The following is a 20,140-nucleotide window of genomic DNA, read 5'->3' on the forward strand; positions in this document are numbered from 1 at the left end:
TAAACATCAGTTCACTTGGTGGTGAGAAGTCCAGAGTTCCCTTTAAAGTGCAAAATAAAGCCATAAAAAGAGTCATAAATAAATGAATGTGTAAAGAAAAGAAATAGAAAGGAAGTTAGTCCTGTTGATGAAAACCCCGAGGATTGAGCCAGCAACCTTCTGACGGTTGCTCTATCTGTCCACTTTTACAGTTCCCTATAAGCCTCTCAAGGTTCAAGGTTCAAGGTTCTTTATTTGTCACATGCATAGTTATACAAGTATAACACACAGTGAAATGTAGCCTGACACGCTACTCGACATGTGCAAAAATGGGGGGGGGTAGAGGAAGAACATTATATATATATATATATATATATATATATATATATATATATATATATATATATATATATATATATATATATACATTGGGTGAATGTGCAGTAGTAGCAGCAAGCAGGTGAATTCTGTACATTAATATGAATAGACATCTGACTATTTTACAGAATAGACAATATAAACATATTTAAATTTCTCTAAAAGCCTTATAGAGAACTCTGCTGCCCTCAGCAACATATCATGACATATTGAGCAACAACACTATGGGAAGAGGAAAAATGTAATAAAACATCTGACATAAAATGTAAAAATGTGTGACATATTTATTAATATACATTTTTAGCAACTGAAAGCACTCTATCAAGTGCAGTGTGTATGTGTTTGCATTAAGTCTGCATCACTCACAATAGTAATCAACATAATTAGAATCACTTATTTGAATCAAACTAAACAGTAACATTTTGAACAGCTAGACCTCTTTAACTGCCGTAATTGCAAAGCTGCTGCTGGAAAAGAAAAAAACATCAACAGCTCGTGTACGTTTTACAGTTTTAAAGGTGTGATGTTTCTCGTTGCTAGAGAAAATGACAAAGAGAAAATGGGAATACTTTTCGATTAATTTAATGTAAGTTCATTTAATAATGAGGGTACAGGACTTTAAAGATCAAAATAAAAACCACAAAAAGAATCTTTAAAAAAGACTGCAATGATAAATGTCTGACAAAAGTTTCAGAAGAGAAATACACCGGATGTGTTGTTAATCAAAAACCACAGACAGACTGCAAGGTGATGCGTAAAGTTGCACCCCTAAATGACTGCACCTCACAGGCACAATGCACACTCTGCAACTGTTTTTGCTCTTCCTAGCAATGAGTTGTCTCAAACAAAATGGTAAAAATTTAGTATCTTATCTTTTTTTCAAAGAATGTGAGATAATTGTTATTCTTTTTTTTTTTTTTTTTTCATTTCTTTGCAGCAAGAAGAGTTCAATGCTGTATATGGCATCAGTGCAAGACAGGATAAGGCACGTATGTGGAGGATTCCTTGTCAGTGAAGACTTTGTATTGACTGCTGCACACTGTGATGATTGGTAAGTTACTAAGATCCTACAAGGAATCTGTTCATCACCTAAATATGAATATTTCTGCAGACTTCTTAATTATTATCAATGCAGGAAATGTTGTTCTGGGCACCCACAATCTCAAGAAAGCTGAGAAGACCATGATATATCAAATAAAAAAGAAGTGCAAGCACCCTTCTTACAAGAATGCTAAATCTGGAAATGATATCATGCTTCTCAAAGTAAGTAAATAACTCTTTAACTTCAGTGTTCATCAACTCATTTATTACAATATTATATGTTGATATGATATGTATGATATATTTGAAGATCTCAATTCATAAAATTTCAAGACTGTGATTTTATGTATTTTTGTCGTTGTTGTTGTTGTTGTTGTCTCCAGCAAAATCAAATAAAGATATTTTTTCTCACAGGGTGATTCTGGGGGTCCTCTGGTATGTGACAAGAAGATGGCACCCATATACAAATGCACACACACACACGCACACACATACACACACATGTGTGCATTTACACTACTTTAACATCTGACATGTGACCGTGAAGGTGTAGCTGGAAAATGTGGTTTCATTGACTCACAGACTCTACATATACGTGTTGATGAAAGCCACAGAAACATTGCAAGGTGATGCATAAAGCAGACAAACTGCCCCCCTAAACAACGACATTTTACTTGACTTCCACACATCATGCACGCTCTACAGAAGTGTCTTCTATTCACAGCTGTGACATGCCTCATACAAAATGGTAAGATTGCAAAATATTTTTCTTAAAGTTATGCAAAAAATATATTTCTCTCAGTTTTTCTTCATTTATTTTCAGCACTGGGAAGTGAAATCATAAATGGCAAAAAGGCTGAGGAAAAGTCCATGCAGTATATGGCATCAGTACAAAACAACAAAATACACACATGTGGAGGATTCCTTGTCAGTGAAGACTTTGTAATGACTGCTGCGCACTGTGCTGTTAAGTGAGTAACGACCAAAAGCGTGTCACATTCATCTAAATATAAATAATTATTTTGGTTTCTCATTCATTATTCATGTAGGAAGCTTAAATCCTTAAGTGTTGTTCTGGGCACCCATGATCTCAAGAAGGCAAATAAGAAAATGAGATATGGAGTAAAAATGATGTGCAGACACCCTGCCTTCAAGGAAGTTGCAAATGGGAATGACATCATGCTCCTCAAAGTAAGTATTCATCTATTCAGCCTCAGCTTCACAAAGGATATCAGACGTTCTTATGAATCAATCAATAATAAAAATAGTTAATACAGGGAGGAAAGTATAAAATAAAAATAAATGAATAAATAAAAGAAACATAATTAAAAGAACAACAAAAAACCTAAACATTTTCTGGCACTTTCGGCCAGCATTTATTGTCAAACCACATGATCAATCACCAATTACATGATTTTGTTTAAGCTTCAACCAATCAAAGCACATTTGATTGTAGTATAGGTAAAAACAACAGCAACAATAATAATACATGAAATTACTTCTTGTTCCACAACAAAACAAACAAGCACCTTTTCTTATTTTGCTGTAACAATAATATACATGTCACGCATTATTAGATATATTAATACATCTAAATACAAAGACGATAATAATAGTATTTTAGAATAATTTGCCTTATGCAAGTCGCTACCCACATTTGTGCATGCACTATCATTGTTTGAGAGACATGCAAAGAGAAATACTGGAGAACTTTAAATACACACAAATTTGACATCTTCATAATTGATATCAATTTTAATCATTTATTTTCTGAGGTTTTTGATTTTATCTTTCCAGCTGTCTAAGAAAGTTTCCCTGGGTGACAAAAAACCAATTAAGCTAATTCCACTTCCAATTCAAAAACTAAACCTGAAGGAAAACAAGATCTGCAGTGTAGCTGGATGGGGGCCCACAGAACCTCGTAAACACCGATCTGGTTATGTGAATGAGCTGCAAGTGTTGGATGTTCCCATCATTAACAAGGACAAGTGTCAGAAGGTGTGGGGACAAATTCCCAAAAATGCTATTTGCGCCGGTGGATACAAAGCAAAGAGTGGAATCTGTCAGGTCTTTTTTTTTTCATGTTTTCTTATCAAAATAGTATAAACATCAAAATTATTGAAAAACAGCAAATTAATAATTGATATTTCTTCCTCACAGGGTGATTCTGGTGGGCCTCTCATATGTAACAAGTTGGCTGTTGGCATTGTTTCCTTTAACAACAACAATGGCTGTAAATATCCAGATGTCCCAAACGTCTATACAGACATATCACAATTTCTTCCTTGGATCACAGATATTCTCAAGAAAAAAAAATGCAAAGGGTAAAAAATATTTTAAATGGTGTTATGGGTGTATTGTAAGACTGTTGGGCAAGTGATATGTGAGCTGTGTAAACTGCTTAAATTCAGCAATATCTAACATTAAAGGGCCTTTCAAAAACTGCTGATGACTCTTTTCAATGTCAAGCTTACACTAGAACATCAGTAAAATAGTAGCTTCGAAGTGCGCAAGTTAGTATGATGTAAAAAAAAACAAAGGTTTTTCATTAGTTATATTACACAAACTAATTTGTCAGAAAAAGAATAAAGATCCATTGAGAATTCAAAAAGGCTCATAAACAGTAATATCCAGCGCAAATTAATCTCATTTCATTACAATCTGACCGATACTGTAGGAGGAGTGAATCTTATGAAACATGGCCAGACACTTCACCATGGCTAAAACTCCTCAATCCACATCAATCAGAAAAAATAAAGAAAGAAAAGTGTATAGTTTTGTTTGACATCACAATTGTACATGGCTATTGAGAGGTCGAGTGACTTCACAAAGAAATTTGATAATTCATGAATTAATTTCCTGTATTTAGTAGACTTTTTGCACATTTTATTTTACATCAGTTTATACTGTGCATGCTGTTATTTATGAAAAAGAAACTAAAATCCAAATCCAATTTATTTATATAGCACATTTAAAAACAAAGAGTTTGCCCAAAGTGCTGTACAGAGACAAAGGGGTAAAACACAAGATAAAACCACTGACACCCACATAAACACATAATAACACACATAACAAACATATCAACTCACACCAGTCTAAATGCTATCAAAAAAAGGTGTGTTTTCAAAAGAGACATAAAAATAGGAAATGAATATGCCTGTCTGATATTTAAGGGGACTTATTCCAAAGTTTGGGAGTCATAATTGAACAGGCTTGTTGTCCTCTACGTTTTAGCCTAGATTTTGGGACAACCAAAAGCAGCAGGTCGGCTGATCTAAGGGCCCGTGAAGGAATATAAGGCTGAAGTATCTCGGAAAGGTAAGGGGGAGCATTTAGGCATTTATAAACCAGCGTTAGGACTTTGAAATTAGCCAAGCCAACCACAATTCCCAAGCGGGTTGCATGAAATATTATTAGGCCTAAATGCAATCACCTCCATTTTATCCTCATTGAAGCTCAAAAAGTTCAGAGCCATCCAAGCTCTGACATCTTCAAGGCAGTTCAGAAAGATTTGAATGGAGCCTGGGCCGTTTGGCGCTAAAGGCAAATAAATTTGGCAGTCGTCTGCATAGCAGTGAAAGGATATTTTGTGTTTTCTAAAATAGACCCCAAAGGGAGCACGTACAGTGAAAAAAGAAGAGGGCCAAGGATTGAGCCCTGGGGCACCCCACAAGAAAGAGGGGCTGAGGTGGACTCAAAATTTTCAACATTAACACTAAACGTTCTGCCACTCAAATAACGAAGTTATTGAACGAAGCCAATCCAGTGCTGCACCTTTGATGCCAACCAGGCGTTCCAAACAAGAGATAAGAATACTGTCGCCAACAGTATTAAACGCTGTAGTTAGATCTAAAAGCACAAGGCTCACGGTACTTCGACAATCATTGGCTAAACAGATATTGTTATAAAACCCATAAAAGTGCTGTTTCAGTGGAGTGTAGATGTTTAAACCAAACTGAAAAACTTCCAGGATACCATTAGTATGTAAAAATGTATTCAGTTGGGTAAAAACAATTTTTTTCCAATAAATTTAGTAAAGAATGGAAATTTTGAAACAGGTCAAACATTTGAGCAAACTGAAGGGTCAAGGCCAGGTTTTTTAAATAAAGGGTTTACAATTGCATGTTTTAAACCATCAGGAAGTACACTGGAAGTAATATTGCTATTTATAATGGCAAGGACTGAGGTTCCAATCAAGGGAAAAACCTCTTTAAAAACCATGCAGGGATAACATCCACGGGAGAACCAGAAGGTTTAATTTGACTAACCATCTCGTTAAGAAGTGTAATTGAGACAGGTTTAAACTGGCAGCTGAACAGGGACTAAACATGGACGGGTCACATGTTGGAGGTACTATTGCTGACTCGACCTTGTTTACAAAAAGAGAAAGAAACTGATTACATCTGTCAACAGAGCCTTTTACCAAAACTAAAATCCAGACACTAATTAAATTTCAAATAAAATATGTGTGAATGAGAATATGTGGCTATAATGTGTCAATAGTGAGCCTCATATTAAACAAAAGTCATTTTGTTTTTTTGTTTTTTTTGTTTTTTGTTTTTTTTCCTTTTTTTGTGTCCTGTCTGGCACTGTAGCAATCAGAATTATTGTCTGAAGGCCAACAAAAGTCATTTTGTATACAAATATTTTTGCGGCCCGCGGTCCATTTTTAATTGGCCCGCAAGTAATTTTATAAATAGAATAGAATATGGCCCACACTTCAACTTTTGCTTGAGTGTATTGCACCTCTTAGTTTTAACACCAGGGGGAGCTGCTGTTGATCAAGGCAATTGCTCCACCAAAAAGGACAATCACCGAAGAAATTTACCCCCAAGTTACTAAACATGGCAGAACCAAAGAAGCGAAAGGTAGAAAAGTGAGTGCAGAAAATTTCAGACACGGTGGGAGAGTGAATATTTCTTCAAAGAATTCAAGGGGAAGTGTATCTGTTTGATCTGCACTGAAACTGTGGCAATTATGAAATAATGTACCACGTCATTATGAAACCAAACATCAGGCCTATGCATCCTACACTGGTGCTGAGCGAGAGCAGCAAAGGGTAGCTCTCCTGCGGGGTCAGCAACAGTATTTTTTTCGTGCTGAAATTGTCCAGGAAAAGGCTCCAATAGCCAGCTATGAGGTCGCCCAACTCATCGCAAGACATGGCAAGGCTTTTTCAGATGGAGACCTCATAAAACACGGCCTCGTTAAAGTCACCGAAATAATGTGTCGCAGCTGGATTTACATACCCAGCGCAGCTGATACTCACCAGAATAATTTACTAAAATTATATGGACTCCTGTTATTAAGTCCAGTTCAGTCTGTTAATGTTGATAATCGTTTCAAACGGACGTTAATAGATGTTTTGCTAAGCCTAATAACTTAAATAACAAACTTGAAATGTACCGTCCCATTTTCCCCTTTATTGTTTTTTCTCTGTGCTGTAAATCCTCTGACTAAGAAGAAATCTGAGGCTGCTGTTCTGAGAATGAGCTACCAAAGCTTTTTCTGAATAAATCAATAAATATCCATTTATGGAAAGCTGTGATGAAGGCAGTTTTGTCTTTAATTATATTCAACAATATAACACATTTGACCACTTTTAAGTGATTTTTCTAACTTTAATACAGTAAAGTTAAGGTTATATACCTAATTTATACCTAATTGGCCCTCAGTGAAAAAAGTTTGGACACCCCTGCTTTATAGCTTTCAAGGGCAATAAGATGACTGCTTCATTATTGTAAGGTGACCACCACCAAAATGAAGCAAGATTTTTTTGTTTTTTTTCACAGACAGTTTACAACCTTTAATATAAAGCTACTGTTAACATCTTGTTAGTCTACTGTTGCTAATAATTAGATAAATAATTATGACCTCCACACACTCTCTTGCTTGTAGAAATGTGCAACGCCATAAAATTCAAAATGACATTTTCTTTTTCTCAAACTGGTGCATTTTCTCAGTTGAAACATTTTGTATATTTTTGTGCTCTATTGTGAATAAAATACGGATTTATGAGGTCCTCTCTGCTTGCCTTTCTGCTTTTTCGGTTATGTACAACTGTGGTTGTATATCACATATCTGCAAAGAACAATGCTTTTTTGTTTTTTTGGTGCAACTGCACATGTAGTAGCATGCATAAAAACCAGTGATGGGAATAACGGCGTTACAAGTAACGGCGTTACTTTTTTCAGTAACGAGTAATCTAACTAATTACTATTCCTATCGTTACAACGCCGTTACAGTTACTAACAAGAAAATGCGGTCCGTTACTATTTTTCAACAAACAGACGGTTGAAGCTGTGTTCAGTTTACTGCATCTTATATCAGTTGCACGGAAGTAGCTGTAAGTAATCTGGACGCTACAGCTTTAAGCAGCTGCGCGCGCTCCCGCGCTAGAAAGTGTTCACGATCACTTTCTAGCACAACACCTGGAGCTAAGGGGGCAAAACAATCGCATGAGTGCTGCTGTTTGACTGAGGAAGAATAAAGTAGTCGTGGTAAGCCAATCACATGACCACTTAAAGACAAAGCAACAAGGTGATTTATACCAGTTTATAAATTGTGTTGATAGGCCACGTAAAACCAGAGTCGTGATAAACAATATATATGCGGCGTTTTTTCCTCAATAGTTTCGTCACGTTTACTGTCTAAGGACAGCGCTAGCAAGCACTCTGCTTATGAGCAAAAACACAAAAACAAAACAGAGGACGTTTTAGGAGTGATGGCGAGAGAGAGAGAGAGAGCGAGAAAGAGCAGAAAAAGAGAGAGAGCGAGTTTTGAGATGTGTTTGGCGTGTGTAGTTACTGTGTTGTCTTGTGTAGTTAGTGTGTAGTGTTGTGGATAGTTTTGTGTTGTGTGTCAGAACAATGAGGCGGCTGCTGTCTCCAGGTAGAAACAGGAGTGATACACCTGCTGCTGTCAGACCTGCAGGTATCAGGCTGTGATGTTCTCCTTTATAGTGGACAGAAATAATTTTGTGTGGCATCTTATTGAATGCAGAACAGCTGATTGTTCTGTAAATAGTTTGAAATGGTTATTTAAAAAATCAAGGTAAAAGGTAAATGGATGCAAATAGCTTTGTTGCATTGTTGCAAACTTGTGCATAGGATTTTAAAATTGACAATTTATATTTGCATTTAAAATTATGAAATATGATTCATTAAACATGTCTGTGGTTGTTACGGTTAAAAATATAACTTTTTCTACTCTGATTTTATGTTTTTTGTCTGATTTTAGATCAATTGTGTTAATACAGTATGTTAAAATGAAAACATAACTGTAAATTCAGACACGTGAGGTTGTGCGGAAAAGAATGATACCAAACAAGACAAAGTAAATAGTTTTTAAAGGTAAAATGTGGAGAGAAAATCAAAAGTAGTTAAAAATGGCCAATTGTACCCTGGACCCCAGAGGGTTAAACGTTTTTTTAAAGTAACCCAATAATTACTTTTCAAGTAATTAATTACTTTTAGAATATTGTAACTCAGTTGCTAACTCAGTTACTTTTTTGAAGAAGTAACTAGTAACTATAATTAATTACTTTTTCAAAGTAACTTGCCCAACACTGATAAAAACTTAAAGAAGGAGACCTAACAAGGTTTGAAATTAATTAAAACAATGCAGTAAAAGTATCAGAGAACAAAAAATCAAATGGAGAATTAAATAACTAATAAAATAGAGATAATAGATTAAATATATGTCAGTTGCATCACATTTACTATATTACTATGGTAAATAACATACCGATAGACTGACAACTGTACAATAAATATATAATATAAATATATAATATATATCTTTGTGCATATTGTGTGGAAATTATCTGCATGTTAATGACTTTTTAGGATTTCTTAACCTGGAAGATTGAGTACGCATCAAGACAGCAACCTATATATATTTTTTATTTTAGAAAACATAGTTTAGAATTCAACTTTATTGTCATTGCACATTGTTTCTTCATGCTGGTCAAATTCAACAGTAAGATACTGTCACTACACTAACATCTTCGATTGTAAAAATGATGATGATTTTTGATGCTAAGACATGTTTCACACCTTCAACACACACACATATGCAGACATGTGTGCATTTAGAGGAGATAAATGTGCAACAAAATTTTGAGAGGAGAGAAAGATAGGAAGTTTAAATGAAAACCGCTTACAGATTGCAAAGTGATGCATAAAACAGGCAAACTGCCCCCCTTAAAACGATTACATTTTACTTGACTTCTATGCGTCATGCACGCTCTGAGGAAGTTTCTGCTCTTCTCTTCTTCTCTTCAGGCTATGACATGCCTTATAAAAAAATGTAAGATTTCAAAATATGTTGTGAAAATATTCTCTCTCAAATTTTCTACATTTCTTCTTGGGCACTAGGAAGTGAAATAAATAAATAATAAATAAATAAATCTCTGATATGTGTACTTACTGCACTATGTGTCAATTTTTGAAGTTCATCTCAAACTTCTAGAAGAAACTACACATTCAAATGTAATATACTAGCAGGAAATAACAGGAAAGAGGCTTGATAGAGAGAGCATACTGTAGTAATGTTAAAAGTCTTATTTAATCAACTGTCACTGTTGCACTTTTCTGTTGCACTGTTGTGTCTGCACCCTCTTGTGTCTTCTGTTCTGTCTTTCTTTGTTTTTTGCATCTGACATGTGACTGTGAAGGTGTAGCTGGAAAAAGTGGTTTCAATGACTCAGTTTTTCACAGGTTTTGGTGCTCTTTGGTGTTTCACACCTTTGCTTGGTTTTACTATATATATATATATATATATATATATATGTATATATATATATGTGTGTGTGTGTGTGTGTGTGTGTGTGTGTGTGTGTTGATATATGTTGATATAAATTAAAAATTCATTACATTTATAATTCATTACATTTAAACTAATTTGGTTCAATTAGTTAGTTAGTTCAAGTTCATTTAAGAGAAAAAATAAAGAAATCACATGTTTAGTGGAGATGGATGAAACATTGATATGGGAGGAGTGACTGATAGGAAGTGTTGATGAAAGCCACAGAAACATTGCAAGGTGATGCATAAAGCAGGCAAACTGCCCCCCTAAACAATGACATTTTACTTGACTTCCACACATCATGCACGCTCTACAGAAGTGTCTTCTAGTCACAGCTGTGACATGCCTCATACAAAATGGTAAGATTGCAAAATATTTTTCTTAAAGTTATGCAAAAAATATATTTCTCTCAGTTTTTCTTCATTTATTTTCAGCACTGGGAAGTGAAATCATAAATGGCAAAAAGGCTGAGGAAAAGTCCATGCAGTATATGGCATCAGTACAAAACAACAAAAAACACACATGTGGAGGATTCCTTGTCAGTAAAGACTTTGTAATGACTGCTGCGCACTGTCGTGTTGAGTGAGTAGCCACCGATACTTCAAGCAATGTCACATTCATGTAAACATAAATAATTATTTTGTTTTTCAATCATTCCTGCAGGAATCCTAAATCCTTAAGTGTTGTTCTGGGCACCCATGATCTCAGGAAGGAAAATAAGAAAATGAGATATGGAGTAAAAATGATCTGCAGACACCCTGCCTACAAGGAAGTTGCAAATGGAAATGACATCATGCTTCTCAAAGTAAGTATTCATCTATTCAGCCTCAGCTTCACAAAGGATATCAGACGTTCTTATGAATCAATCAATCATTAAAAAGGTTAATACAGGGAGGAAAATATAAAAGAAATAAAATTAAAAGAACAGCAAAAAACCCCTAAATCATTCAGAGAAACATTTTCTGGCACTTTCTGCCAGCATTTATAATCAAACCATTCAAAAATTATATGATTTTCTTTAAGTGTCAACCAATCAAAACACATTTGGGCGATCGTGGTTCAAGAGTTGGGAGTTCGCCTCGTAATCGCAAGGTTGCCGGTTCGAGCCCCGGCTTGGACAGTCTCGGTCGTTGTGTCCTTGGGCAAGACTCTTCACCTACCGCCTACTGGTGATGGCCAGAGGGGCTGATGGCGCGATATGGCAGCCTCGCTTCTGTCAGTCTGTCCCAGGGCAGCTGTGGCTACAACTGTAGCTTGCCTCCACCAGTGTGTGAATGTGAGAGTGAATGGGTGGATGACTGGATGTGTAAAGCGCTTTGGGGTCCCTAGGGGGGACTGGTAAAAGCGCTATACAAATACAGGCCATTTACCATTTGTTTGTAGTACAGGTAAAAAAAACAAAACAGCAACAACAGTAATACATGAAATGACTTCTAGTTCCACAACAAAACAAACAAGCACTTTTTCTTAATTTGCTGTAATAATAAACACGTGACACATTAATAGATATATTAATACATCTAAATACGCTTGTGATAATGATAGTATTGTAGAGTCATTTGCTTTATGCAAGTGCACGCACTTTCATGTCTTGAGAGATATGTAAAGAAAAATACTGGAGAACCTTAAATATACACAAATCTGACATGTTCATAACTGATATAAATAATAATCATTATTATTTTCTGTGTTTTTTTTTTTTGTTTGTTTGTTTTTTATCTTTCCAGCTGTCTAAGAAAGTTCCCCTGGGTAACAAAAAACCAATTAAGCTAATTCCACTTCCAATTCAAAAACTAAACCTGGAGGAAAACAAGATCTGCAGTGTAGCTGGATGGGGGCCCACAGAACCTGGTAAACATCGATCTGGTTATGTTAATGAGCTGCAAGTGCTAAATGTTCCCATCATTAACAAGGACAAGTGTCAGAAGCTGTGGGGAAGAACTTTAAAAAATGTTATTTGCGCCGGTGGATACAAAGCAAACAGTGGAATCTGTCAGGTAATTTTTTCATATGAATTATCAAACATAGTTTAAACATCAAAATTATCAAACAAAAACAAATTAATAATTGATATTTCTTCCTCACAGGGTGATTCTGGTGGGCCTCTCATATGTAACAAGTTGGCTGTTGGCATTGTTTCTTTTAACAACAACAATAGCTGTAAATATCCAGATGTCCCAAACGTCTATACAGACATATCACAATCACTTCCTTGGATCACAGATATTCTCAAGAAAAAAAAATGCAAAGGGTAAAAAATATTTTCCATGTTATTGTGGGTGTATTGTAAGACTGTTAGGCAAGTGATATGTGAGCTGTGTAAACTGCTTAAATTCTGCAATATCTAACATTAACTGTATCTAACAAAATATCTAACAATATCTAAGCAATATCTAACAAAAACTGCTGATGAATCTTTCATTGTCAAGCTTACAAATAGATCAGTGACATAGTAGCTTTGAAGTGCATAAGTTAGTATCATGTATGAAAAAAGTCAAAGGAGGTTTTCCTGTGGTTCGTTGGTTGTATTACATAAACTAACGAGAACTAATATCCACTGACAAGTCAGAAAGCTCATAAACAGTCATATCCAGGGCAATTTCATCTCATTTTACTAAAGCCTGCCCGATACTGGAAACATGGACAGGCACTTCACCACAAACTCCTCAATCCATATCATGAGATAAAAATGTCATCAGAACAAATACATTTTTAAAAAAAAATGTATAGTTTTGTTTGACATCAGAATTGTATGTGGCTATTGGGAAGTCAAGTGACTTCACAAAATTTTGATAATAGGGACTAATTTCCTGTATTTAGTAGACTTTTTTCACATTTAATTTTACATCAGTTTATAATGTGAATGCTGTTATTTATGAAAAAGAAACCAAAATCCAGACACCAGTTCAATTTCAAATAAAATATAATGTGTGAATGTGAATATGTGTCAATAGTGAGCCTCGTATTAAACATGACAAAAGTCATTTTGTATACAAATAATCTTTTGGAGCCCAAAGTTCAGGTGTCAGATTGCTCCACACACTTCATTTCAGATTATTTCTACCCTTGGAGGTTTATGATGTCATCGAGAGGAAACATCCCTTATATGGTCATCTCAGGTACACAACTCTGGCCGTCCATAATTAAATCATTTATTTTATCATTCATGGATGCCACTTGGATGGATGTGAAATTATATAGTCAGTGCCTTATTTTTTATTATGCTGTTAAAAAAATAAGAGAACCATATATTCACACAGCGCTTTATTTTATACACTTCGAGCACTTTATCTACTTCACATCTATGATCTAATACTGTTGTCTTTTTGACTCTGGGAGGAAAACCACACAGGTACAGGGAGAACATGCAAACCTCACATATAAGGGTGTAAGGCAGGGTTGGAGCAAAGCCCCTTCTTGCTAACCCTTCACTCAAGCATAATGCCACCCTTAAATGGAACAGGTATGGCATTGTGTAATGAAGTTCAGCTCTAAGGTGTGAACTGTTCCTTCCTTAAACAGCTAATTTAAGTGACTTCCTAGATGGATCAGTTACCCATTGCTTGAATAGATATCAGTGCAATGGAGGAAAACACAGTAATAATGAATGAAAACACTGAAAATTGAAACAAAGACATTTTATGGCACCACGATGGCATCAGTTTGCTCTTGCAGTGAAATTTTGGACAATTTAACTCCCATTTTCACCACTAGGGGACAGTGTTTTACCAGAAAGTTTGAGTGATAAACAAGAAATGTGTGTATTTGGTCTGAGATCAGGGTGGTAAGAGGTTACAGAAGAGCTTACAGAAAGAAGTTTCTGGGTATAAACTGGGGCTTTTCTGTACTGTTTTGTGTTTTTACACAGCCCAGTGATAAACTGCAGGTGTAGACTGATTTCTTCCTCTTAACTAAAGACAGTTACAACAGCATGCATTTAATAAGAAGAAAATAGCTTGGTGGATAGCTTTATAGCTTTCAAGGGCAATAAGATGACTGCTTCATTATTGTAAGATGATCACCACCAAAATGAAGCACCTAGATTGTTTTTCTTTCACAGACAATTTACAACCTTTTATATAAAGGTACTGTTAACATCTTGTTAGTCTACTGTTGCTAATAATTAGATAAATAATTATGACCTCCACACACTCTCTTGCTAATGAAAATATTTGCCATAAAATTCAAAAATGAAATTTTCTTTTTCTCAAACTGGTGCATTTTCTCAGTTGAAACATTTTGTATATTTTTGTGCTCTATTGTGAATAAAATATGGGTAAAATATGAGGTCCTCTCTGCTTGCCTTTCTGCTTTTTTGATTATGTACAACTGTGGTTGTACATCACATATCTGCATTACAGAACAATGCTTTTTTGTTTTGGGTTTTTTGGTGCAACTGCACATGTAGTAGCATGCATAAAAACCTAGAGAAGGAGACCTAACATGGATTAAAATTTATTAAAACAATGCAGTAAAAGTATCAGAGAACAAAAAATCATATAAATGGAGAATTAAATAACTAATAAAATAGAGATAATAGATTAAGTATCTGTCAGTTGCATCACATTTAGTATATTACTATGGTAAATAACATACTGATAGACTGACAACTGTACAATAAATATATAAAATAATAGATAGTTATTCTTTTTTCGGGCTTCCAAAATCTGTCTTCTTTGTGCATATCGTGTGGAAATTATATACAAATCTCTGATTCACAAATTTCATTTAGCCTCTTTTAATATTCCTTTCCCATTTAACAAACAACCACACTAACATCTTCACACCAGTCAAAAGTATCACCAGTTAGTCAGGTGTATGCATTTTTCAAATACACACACACACACACACACACACTGCTGGCAGTCAGGAATTAAGAAATTACTTGCACATGCCACCATAACACATGCAAAAGCAAAGGTGGTAAAACCTGAAGACTGACGCTGTGGTTTCTCTTAGTCATCTAGTTGTAGCAGTGTAAAAGGGAACCAAAAAAAAGTGGAGCAAAAAGAAAAACAACAGCTTTGATCTAACAACATTTGCTGAACTCATCACATTCTTGTCAGATAATGCTATGAAAGTGTTTCAAGCTTTGCAGACCATGGTATAAGACACCTTATCTTATATCACGCAATCATCACCATGCTCTTCCTGCCTGAAGCAGTTCATCCAGGTCACCAAACAAACAAAGTTTTTCCAGAATGTTTGTCTTGGCCCATCATATCAGAGGCCCATAATAAAGGGTTTATAATGTGAGGTAGTGTAAAACTTCATTAACCAGAACATCAAACTAATGTTTCTCTGACAGATTACTAGAAATCTAGGACATAGTTGGAGTGGTGACATCCATCTAGAGCGCTTTCTCTCACAATGTCACCAATATCACCTGGCTGAGAGTGAGAGTGCTACAGCATGTAAATAATGCCATCATCCACCCCCTACAAGAGCCTGGTAAGCAAACTGAAGGGGGTCATGAACATGTTCCACTTGTGAACTGATGAGAGCCAATCTCTACAGTGGCTTTGTGACATGTGAGGTCAACACAAAGTCACTCTGAAGTCAGTAAAGTCAGAAGAGGTGACTATTTCATACTAGCACCAAATACTGGAGGGAAAAATGTTAAATCTTTAAATTTACTTAGGACATAACATAACATATAAACATGTAAATATATTAAGGTGTTCCCCCTTACTACTATTTAGTAGTAAGCTTATATTTTTATATTTCACTTTCATCACTGTGATATTGAGAACATTGACGTTCTACATGAAATTTATCTGTGGTTTCTGTGGTTCAGTTATACTTCGTCACAGTGAATGTAAAGTTTTTCAGTGAGCTTTGAGCTACATAAAAAAAAAATAGCTGTGTGTCCTTTGTGTTATTCATTTATGAATTGTTGGTCAGCAGTATCCAAAAAGGTATAAGGTTTCGAAAACAGTATTCAAAAGCTGAGATTAAAAAAATAGAACTGCAGCTGTACCGCTCTTGTATCTGTGGGTTTAAAACTGTCACCATTTAATCTGATATCTAAGTTTGCCTGGAAAAGAGGGCAAGAAAAGCTTGTCTTACAAGAAGTGATACTACAGGTGTAGTCACCTCAGAATAGCTTTACTGTGATTGCAGTGCAAGTGTGCATTAAAAAAAAGATATCTTTCCATTTGACATTCATGCCCGTGAGTTCAGAATCTTTGCAATGCCAGAACTTACATCATTGTAACAGTAATGTGATTACTGAATTTAGTGAATTACTGAATTTAATATAATAGCACGCTGCATGCCAAATATGCTTGTGCAAGTTACTAGACCCAAGTTACTCTCAGATGTATTCAGAGTGTAAACAGCTCTTGAGCATAGAAAAAAAAGTGCCTGTATGAATGAATGGGTGAATGAGGTATGTTGTTTAAAGTGCTGTGAGTGCTCAAGTAGAGGAGAAAAGTGCCACGTGAGAACCAGTCCAGGTACTATTCAACATTTACATTAGTGCGTTGCTTAAAAACGTTATGTGATTAACCGTAACTTACTTTGGGGAACACATTACATTCAGCAATATCAATGACATATAAACCACTCATAAAACACTTACTTACAAACAGTGAAGAAAAGCAGGTCTACAGTAGCCTAGTAAGAACAAAGTAAGGCAAGAAAAGGAAAGAAAGTAATTCAGAGAGAACAACCAATCGATCATTCTGACAGACTTTGGTTTTTATAAAAGAATTAAAATGTCTGTTTTTACTGATTAAATCGATCTGACTTGATTAGTGATTATAGAAGAAGAGGAGGTCTAAAAAGACACAGAATGTGGTTAAGACTGATGAGGTACTGTGCAGTTATGATAAGCACGATAACACCAAGGTTCCAAATGAAGGGCACACATACACCGAATAAAGGATGTGGTTATAAGTCAAAATAAGAACGATGATAATCATACTTGACAACACAGCAAACTGCTGTATAAAAGGGTCTCCTTGACACCCCCGGAGGCTGTTTCAGTGGCAACATGGAAAGTCTGCATGCATTTCTGCTGGTCTATGTTCTGACATGTCTGGGACAACTAGGTAAGAATGACATTAATATTATTCTCTGCCCATTATCACTATCCCTGCTATTGACAAAATATGTGAAAGAGAAACTATGTATATACACAGAGAAAGTGTGTCATTTGAGAATCATAAGAGCGTGTTAATGTGACATTTACAGTGTTTTGGTTTACTTTATTTTCCATTGTTTTGCAGGATATGGAACTGACATCATACATGGTAAAAAAGCGCCAGATAAATCAATGTTGTATATGGCTTCTGTACAGAGCAGCAAGGGTCATGTATGTGGAGGATTTCTTGTCACTGAGGACTTTGTTGTAACCGCTGCACACTGTGACACTGTGTAAGTAATCTGTTTTCTTGTGAGGCAGTCTCTGATGCGCGCCATTAAAATAGTTTTCTTAAACATATTCACCACATCTCAATGATTACTTGTTCAGGAACATCACACATGTTGTTATTGGCAACCACAATCGCCAGCAGGGCAGTAATATAAAAATAATCGTCGAAAAGAAATTCAAACCCAGCAATTTTGATGATGTTTGGCTGGGCGAGGACATCATGCTCCTTAAAGTAAGTATATATTTACACAAACAACCATTACAGGTGATGTAATATATGGTTTATTTATTTAGATTACATAAATACTACAAATGTACTAGAAAAATAGACATTTCTAATTTTTACTTTCTGCTGTTGTGTGTCTACAGCTGTCTAGGAAAGCTCAACTAGGCTGCAAAGTACAAATAATTCAACTTCCATGTGCTGAAATAACCTTGGAAGAAAATCAAATTTGTCAAGTGGCTGGATGGGGAACAACTAAAAATGGTGGCTCAGTTGTCGATGACCTGAGAGTGGTGAACGTGTCCGTCATTAACCCAGAAGTCTGTAGGGAACAATGGCCCGGTCTTCCTGTCAATGTTATCTGTGCAGGTGGATACAGCACAGACAAAGGATTCTGTCAGGTATGGCTTCTGTCCTTTCATTGTCTATGTCTACTTGTTTCCTGTTGACAAATAGCTGAACAACCTAAATTAAATATGAAATGAAAACTGAAAATCCTCCTTCCTCACAGGGTGATTCTGGTGGTCCTCTGGTGTGCAACGGTTTAGCTGTTGGTATTGTTTCTTTCAACAAATATCACAACTGTAACTACCCAGATGTGCCCAATGTCTATACGGACATCTCAAAATATCTTCAATGGATCAACAAAGTTCTGGCAACTACAAAACCTTCCTAAAAATGTATTTTTGCATTACTACAGTAGAAGCAAAAATAAACATTTTGCTCTCTGTCATGATCTCTGGGTTTTTAGCTTTGTTTTTTATTTCTATTTACTCGTGTTCTAGAGTCGTTAGCCCTTGAATTGTTGTATTTTAGATCTGTTTTGTTTCATATTTATTGTACCGCCAGTGTTTCCTCAGTCTCAACCACCCTGCTTTACTCTAATTTAGTAGAAATTTTAAGGATCTATACTTTATTTATTTATTTCTCTGGCAACATTTTACTCTTTACTGTGCATTTTTACACACATTTCTGTACTTTCTTCTTTCTATTCCATACAGGCTTGTTACTTTATGTTTAAGATATTTGGGGGGAGTTTTTATTTCACATCGCTATCCTCCTTTCAACATCAAACTGATCTGAGATTATCCAATAACACATAAAGGACAATCCTACTGGTGCTTATCGCATACAAAGATGAAAGGTGCAAAAGCATCATTTATGTGTCATTCATAGCGCTATACTCAGGGGTTAAAGAAGGCATTGACAGTGAAACTGGTGCTTCAGCCGTTTCTAGGTCATAGCAGGGTTGAGTCTGGCTGGTTCATGATTAGTATTTAATATTCTAGCCAATTTCCTTTTTCCTGAGGGCTTGGAAGATGTTTGGGTCTTCCTCTGGACCTTGCCAAAGTGGTTACATACCAGAGTAAATTGTACTAATTTGTTTAAACTGATAATCTGCTTGTTTAGAAATGGCTCAATTAGTTTCTTGGACATTGTTATGAGGACCTAGCAAGAATAGCTCTGCACCTTGTCAAATTAAGACATTGTAGAACCTTCACCACCACTTATTAAAAGATTCAAGTGAGGGTATGTATATATTTAAGCCTCTGTATAACAATTTCACTCTAAGTGGATTAGAGAAATTCCACAATGCATTCAAAATTGTACACCAAAATCTGGTTTCCAAAATTCATAAAAGTTGTACAATCATTCCACCTTAAAAAGAAAAAAAAGAAAAAGTTCAAAGAAATTATTAAAAGCCCAAAATTACTACGGCATTCATACCATGATGATTATATGCAAACTAATGATCACAACTTCATTTCCAGCTCAGCTGTCACATGAACAATCTGCAAAGATTTCGTTTACCCCACTTGCAGGCTTTCAACACTTCACATGGGTGGCTTGATCTGGAAAGATGGAACCGCGATGTGATATATGCAGACATTTCAGTTTCAGAATTGTTACAAACCTAAATTCATACTGTGTGAACTGGCAACTTATTTCAAATTGTTTCTGAATCTTTACTTGAAGGGAACTTGTAACTATTAATAAAGATGTGACAATTCATTTTATTTGTAATTGATTTTTGGAAACAGCTGAAGCTAAGTATGTGTGTGTCTCCTCAGCTTTATCAGATAACAGCTGATAACAGGCCTTCCAGATTCTTGAAGATGTTTCAGCTTTCATCCAAGTACCTTCTTCAGTTCCTTCTTAAATTCAGAAGAAGACTCTTGGATAAAAGGTGAATCAGAAATCTAAAGAAGTTCAGTCACTTTCTTTCCAAGTTCCTCAAACTACCATAACCTGGGTGACTGAGATCCTGCCCAGTTTGATAGTACTCTCTCTTCAGCTTTAAAATTAAATTAACTACCCAAGTGTTCTATAAT

At 35.5% G+C, this 20,140-nt stretch overlaps 3 protein-coding genes across 3 annotated transcripts; all 3 read left to right on the forward strand.

The window, feature by feature from the left end:
* The first annotated feature begins 1,197 nt into the window (after positions 1-1,197).
* LOC146362092 (duodenase-1-like) lies at positions 1,198-3,838 on the forward strand. Its single transcript, XM_084921707.1, has 7 exons — positions 1,198-1,408; positions 1,493-1,620; positions 1,813-2,146; positions 2,222-2,369; positions 2,448-2,589; positions 3,196-3,465; positions 3,559-3,838. The coding sequence occupies exons 3-7, from the start codon at positions 2,089-2,091 to the stop codon at positions 3,724-3,726; spliced, it is 786 nt and encodes a 261-aa protein (XP_084777833.1). The 5' UTR covers positions 1,198-1,408; positions 1,493-1,620; positions 1,813-2,088; the 3' UTR covers positions 3,727-3,838.
* Positions 3,839-10,350: 6,512 nt separating this feature from the next.
* LOC146362093 (granzyme F-like) lies at positions 10,351-14,467 on the forward strand. The gene is made up of 5 exons (XM_084921645.1): positions 10,351-10,565; positions 10,641-10,788; positions 10,870-11,011; positions 11,934-12,203; positions 12,294-14,467. The coding sequence occupies exons 1-5, from the start codon at positions 10,508-10,510 to the stop codon at positions 12,459-12,461; spliced, it is 786 nt and encodes a 261-aa protein (XP_084777771.1). The 5' UTR covers positions 10,351-10,507; the 3' UTR covers positions 12,462-14,467.
* A 2,736-nt stretch (positions 14,468-17,203) lies between these two features.
* Positions 17,204-18,667, forward strand: LOC146362094 (duodenase-1-like). Its single transcript, XM_084921901.1, has 5 exons — positions 17,204-17,261; positions 17,439-17,586; positions 17,684-17,816; positions 17,954-18,208; positions 18,319-18,667. Exons 1-5 carry the CDS (start codon positions 17,204-17,206, stop codon positions 18,481-18,483), a joined length of 759 nt encoding a protein of 252 aa, XP_084778027.1. The 3' UTR covers positions 18,484-18,667.
* Positions 18,668-20,140: the final 1,473 nt, after the last annotated feature.

The sequence above is a fragment of the Perissodus microlepis genome, chromosome 23 (assembly GCF_051167445.1).
Source record: "Perissodus microlepis isolate ML-2025 ecotype Zambia chromosome 23, ASM5116744v1, whole genome shotgun sequence".
Classification (NCBI taxonomy): domain Eukaryota; kingdom Metazoa; phylum Chordata; class Actinopteri; order Cichliformes; family Cichlidae; genus Perissodus; species Perissodus microlepis.

What these genes read in the sequence shown, in the direction of transcription:
- LOC146362094 (XM_084921901.1), top strand. Translation starts at nt 17,204, where the DNA reads ATGGAAAGTCTGCATGCATTTCTGCTGGTCTATGTTCTGACATGTCTG. An exon ending in GCTGCACACTGTGACACTGT is followed by an intron (nt 17,587 to 17,683) that starts GTAAGTAATCTG and finishes TTACTTGTTCAG; the next exon opens with GAACATCACACATGTTGTTA. An exon ending in CAGACAAAGGATTCTGTCAG is followed by an intron (nt 18,209 to 18,318) that starts GTATGGCTTCTG and finishes CCTTCCTCACAG; the next exon opens with GGTGATTCTGGTGGTCCTCT.
- LOC146362093 (XM_084921645.1), top strand. Translation starts at nt 10,508, where the DNA reads ATGCACGCTCTACAGAAGTGTCTTCTAGTCACAGCTGTGACATGCCTC. An exon ending in GCTGCGCACTGTCGTGTTGA is followed by an intron (nt 10,789 to 10,869) that starts GTGAGTAGCCAC and finishes TCATTCCTGCAG; the next exon opens with GAATCCTAAATCCTTAAGTG. An exon ending in CAAACAGTGGAATCTGTCAG is followed by an intron (nt 12,204 to 12,293) that starts GTAATTTTTTCA and finishes TCTTCCTCACAG; the next exon opens with GGTGATTCTGGTGGGCCTCT.
- LOC146362092 (XM_084921707.1), top strand. Translation starts at nt 2,089, where the DNA reads ATGCACGCTCTACAGAAGTGTCTTCTATTCACAGCTGTGACATGCCTC. An exon ending in GCTGCGCACTGTGCTGTTAA is followed by an intron (nt 2,370 to 2,447) that starts GTGAGTAACGAC and finishes TTATTCATGTAG; the next exon opens with GAAGCTTAAATCCTTAAGTG. An exon ending in CAAAGAGTGGAATCTGTCAG is followed by an intron (nt 3,466 to 3,558) that starts GTCTTTTTTTTT and finishes TCTTCCTCACAG; the next exon opens with GGTGATTCTGGTGGGCCTCT.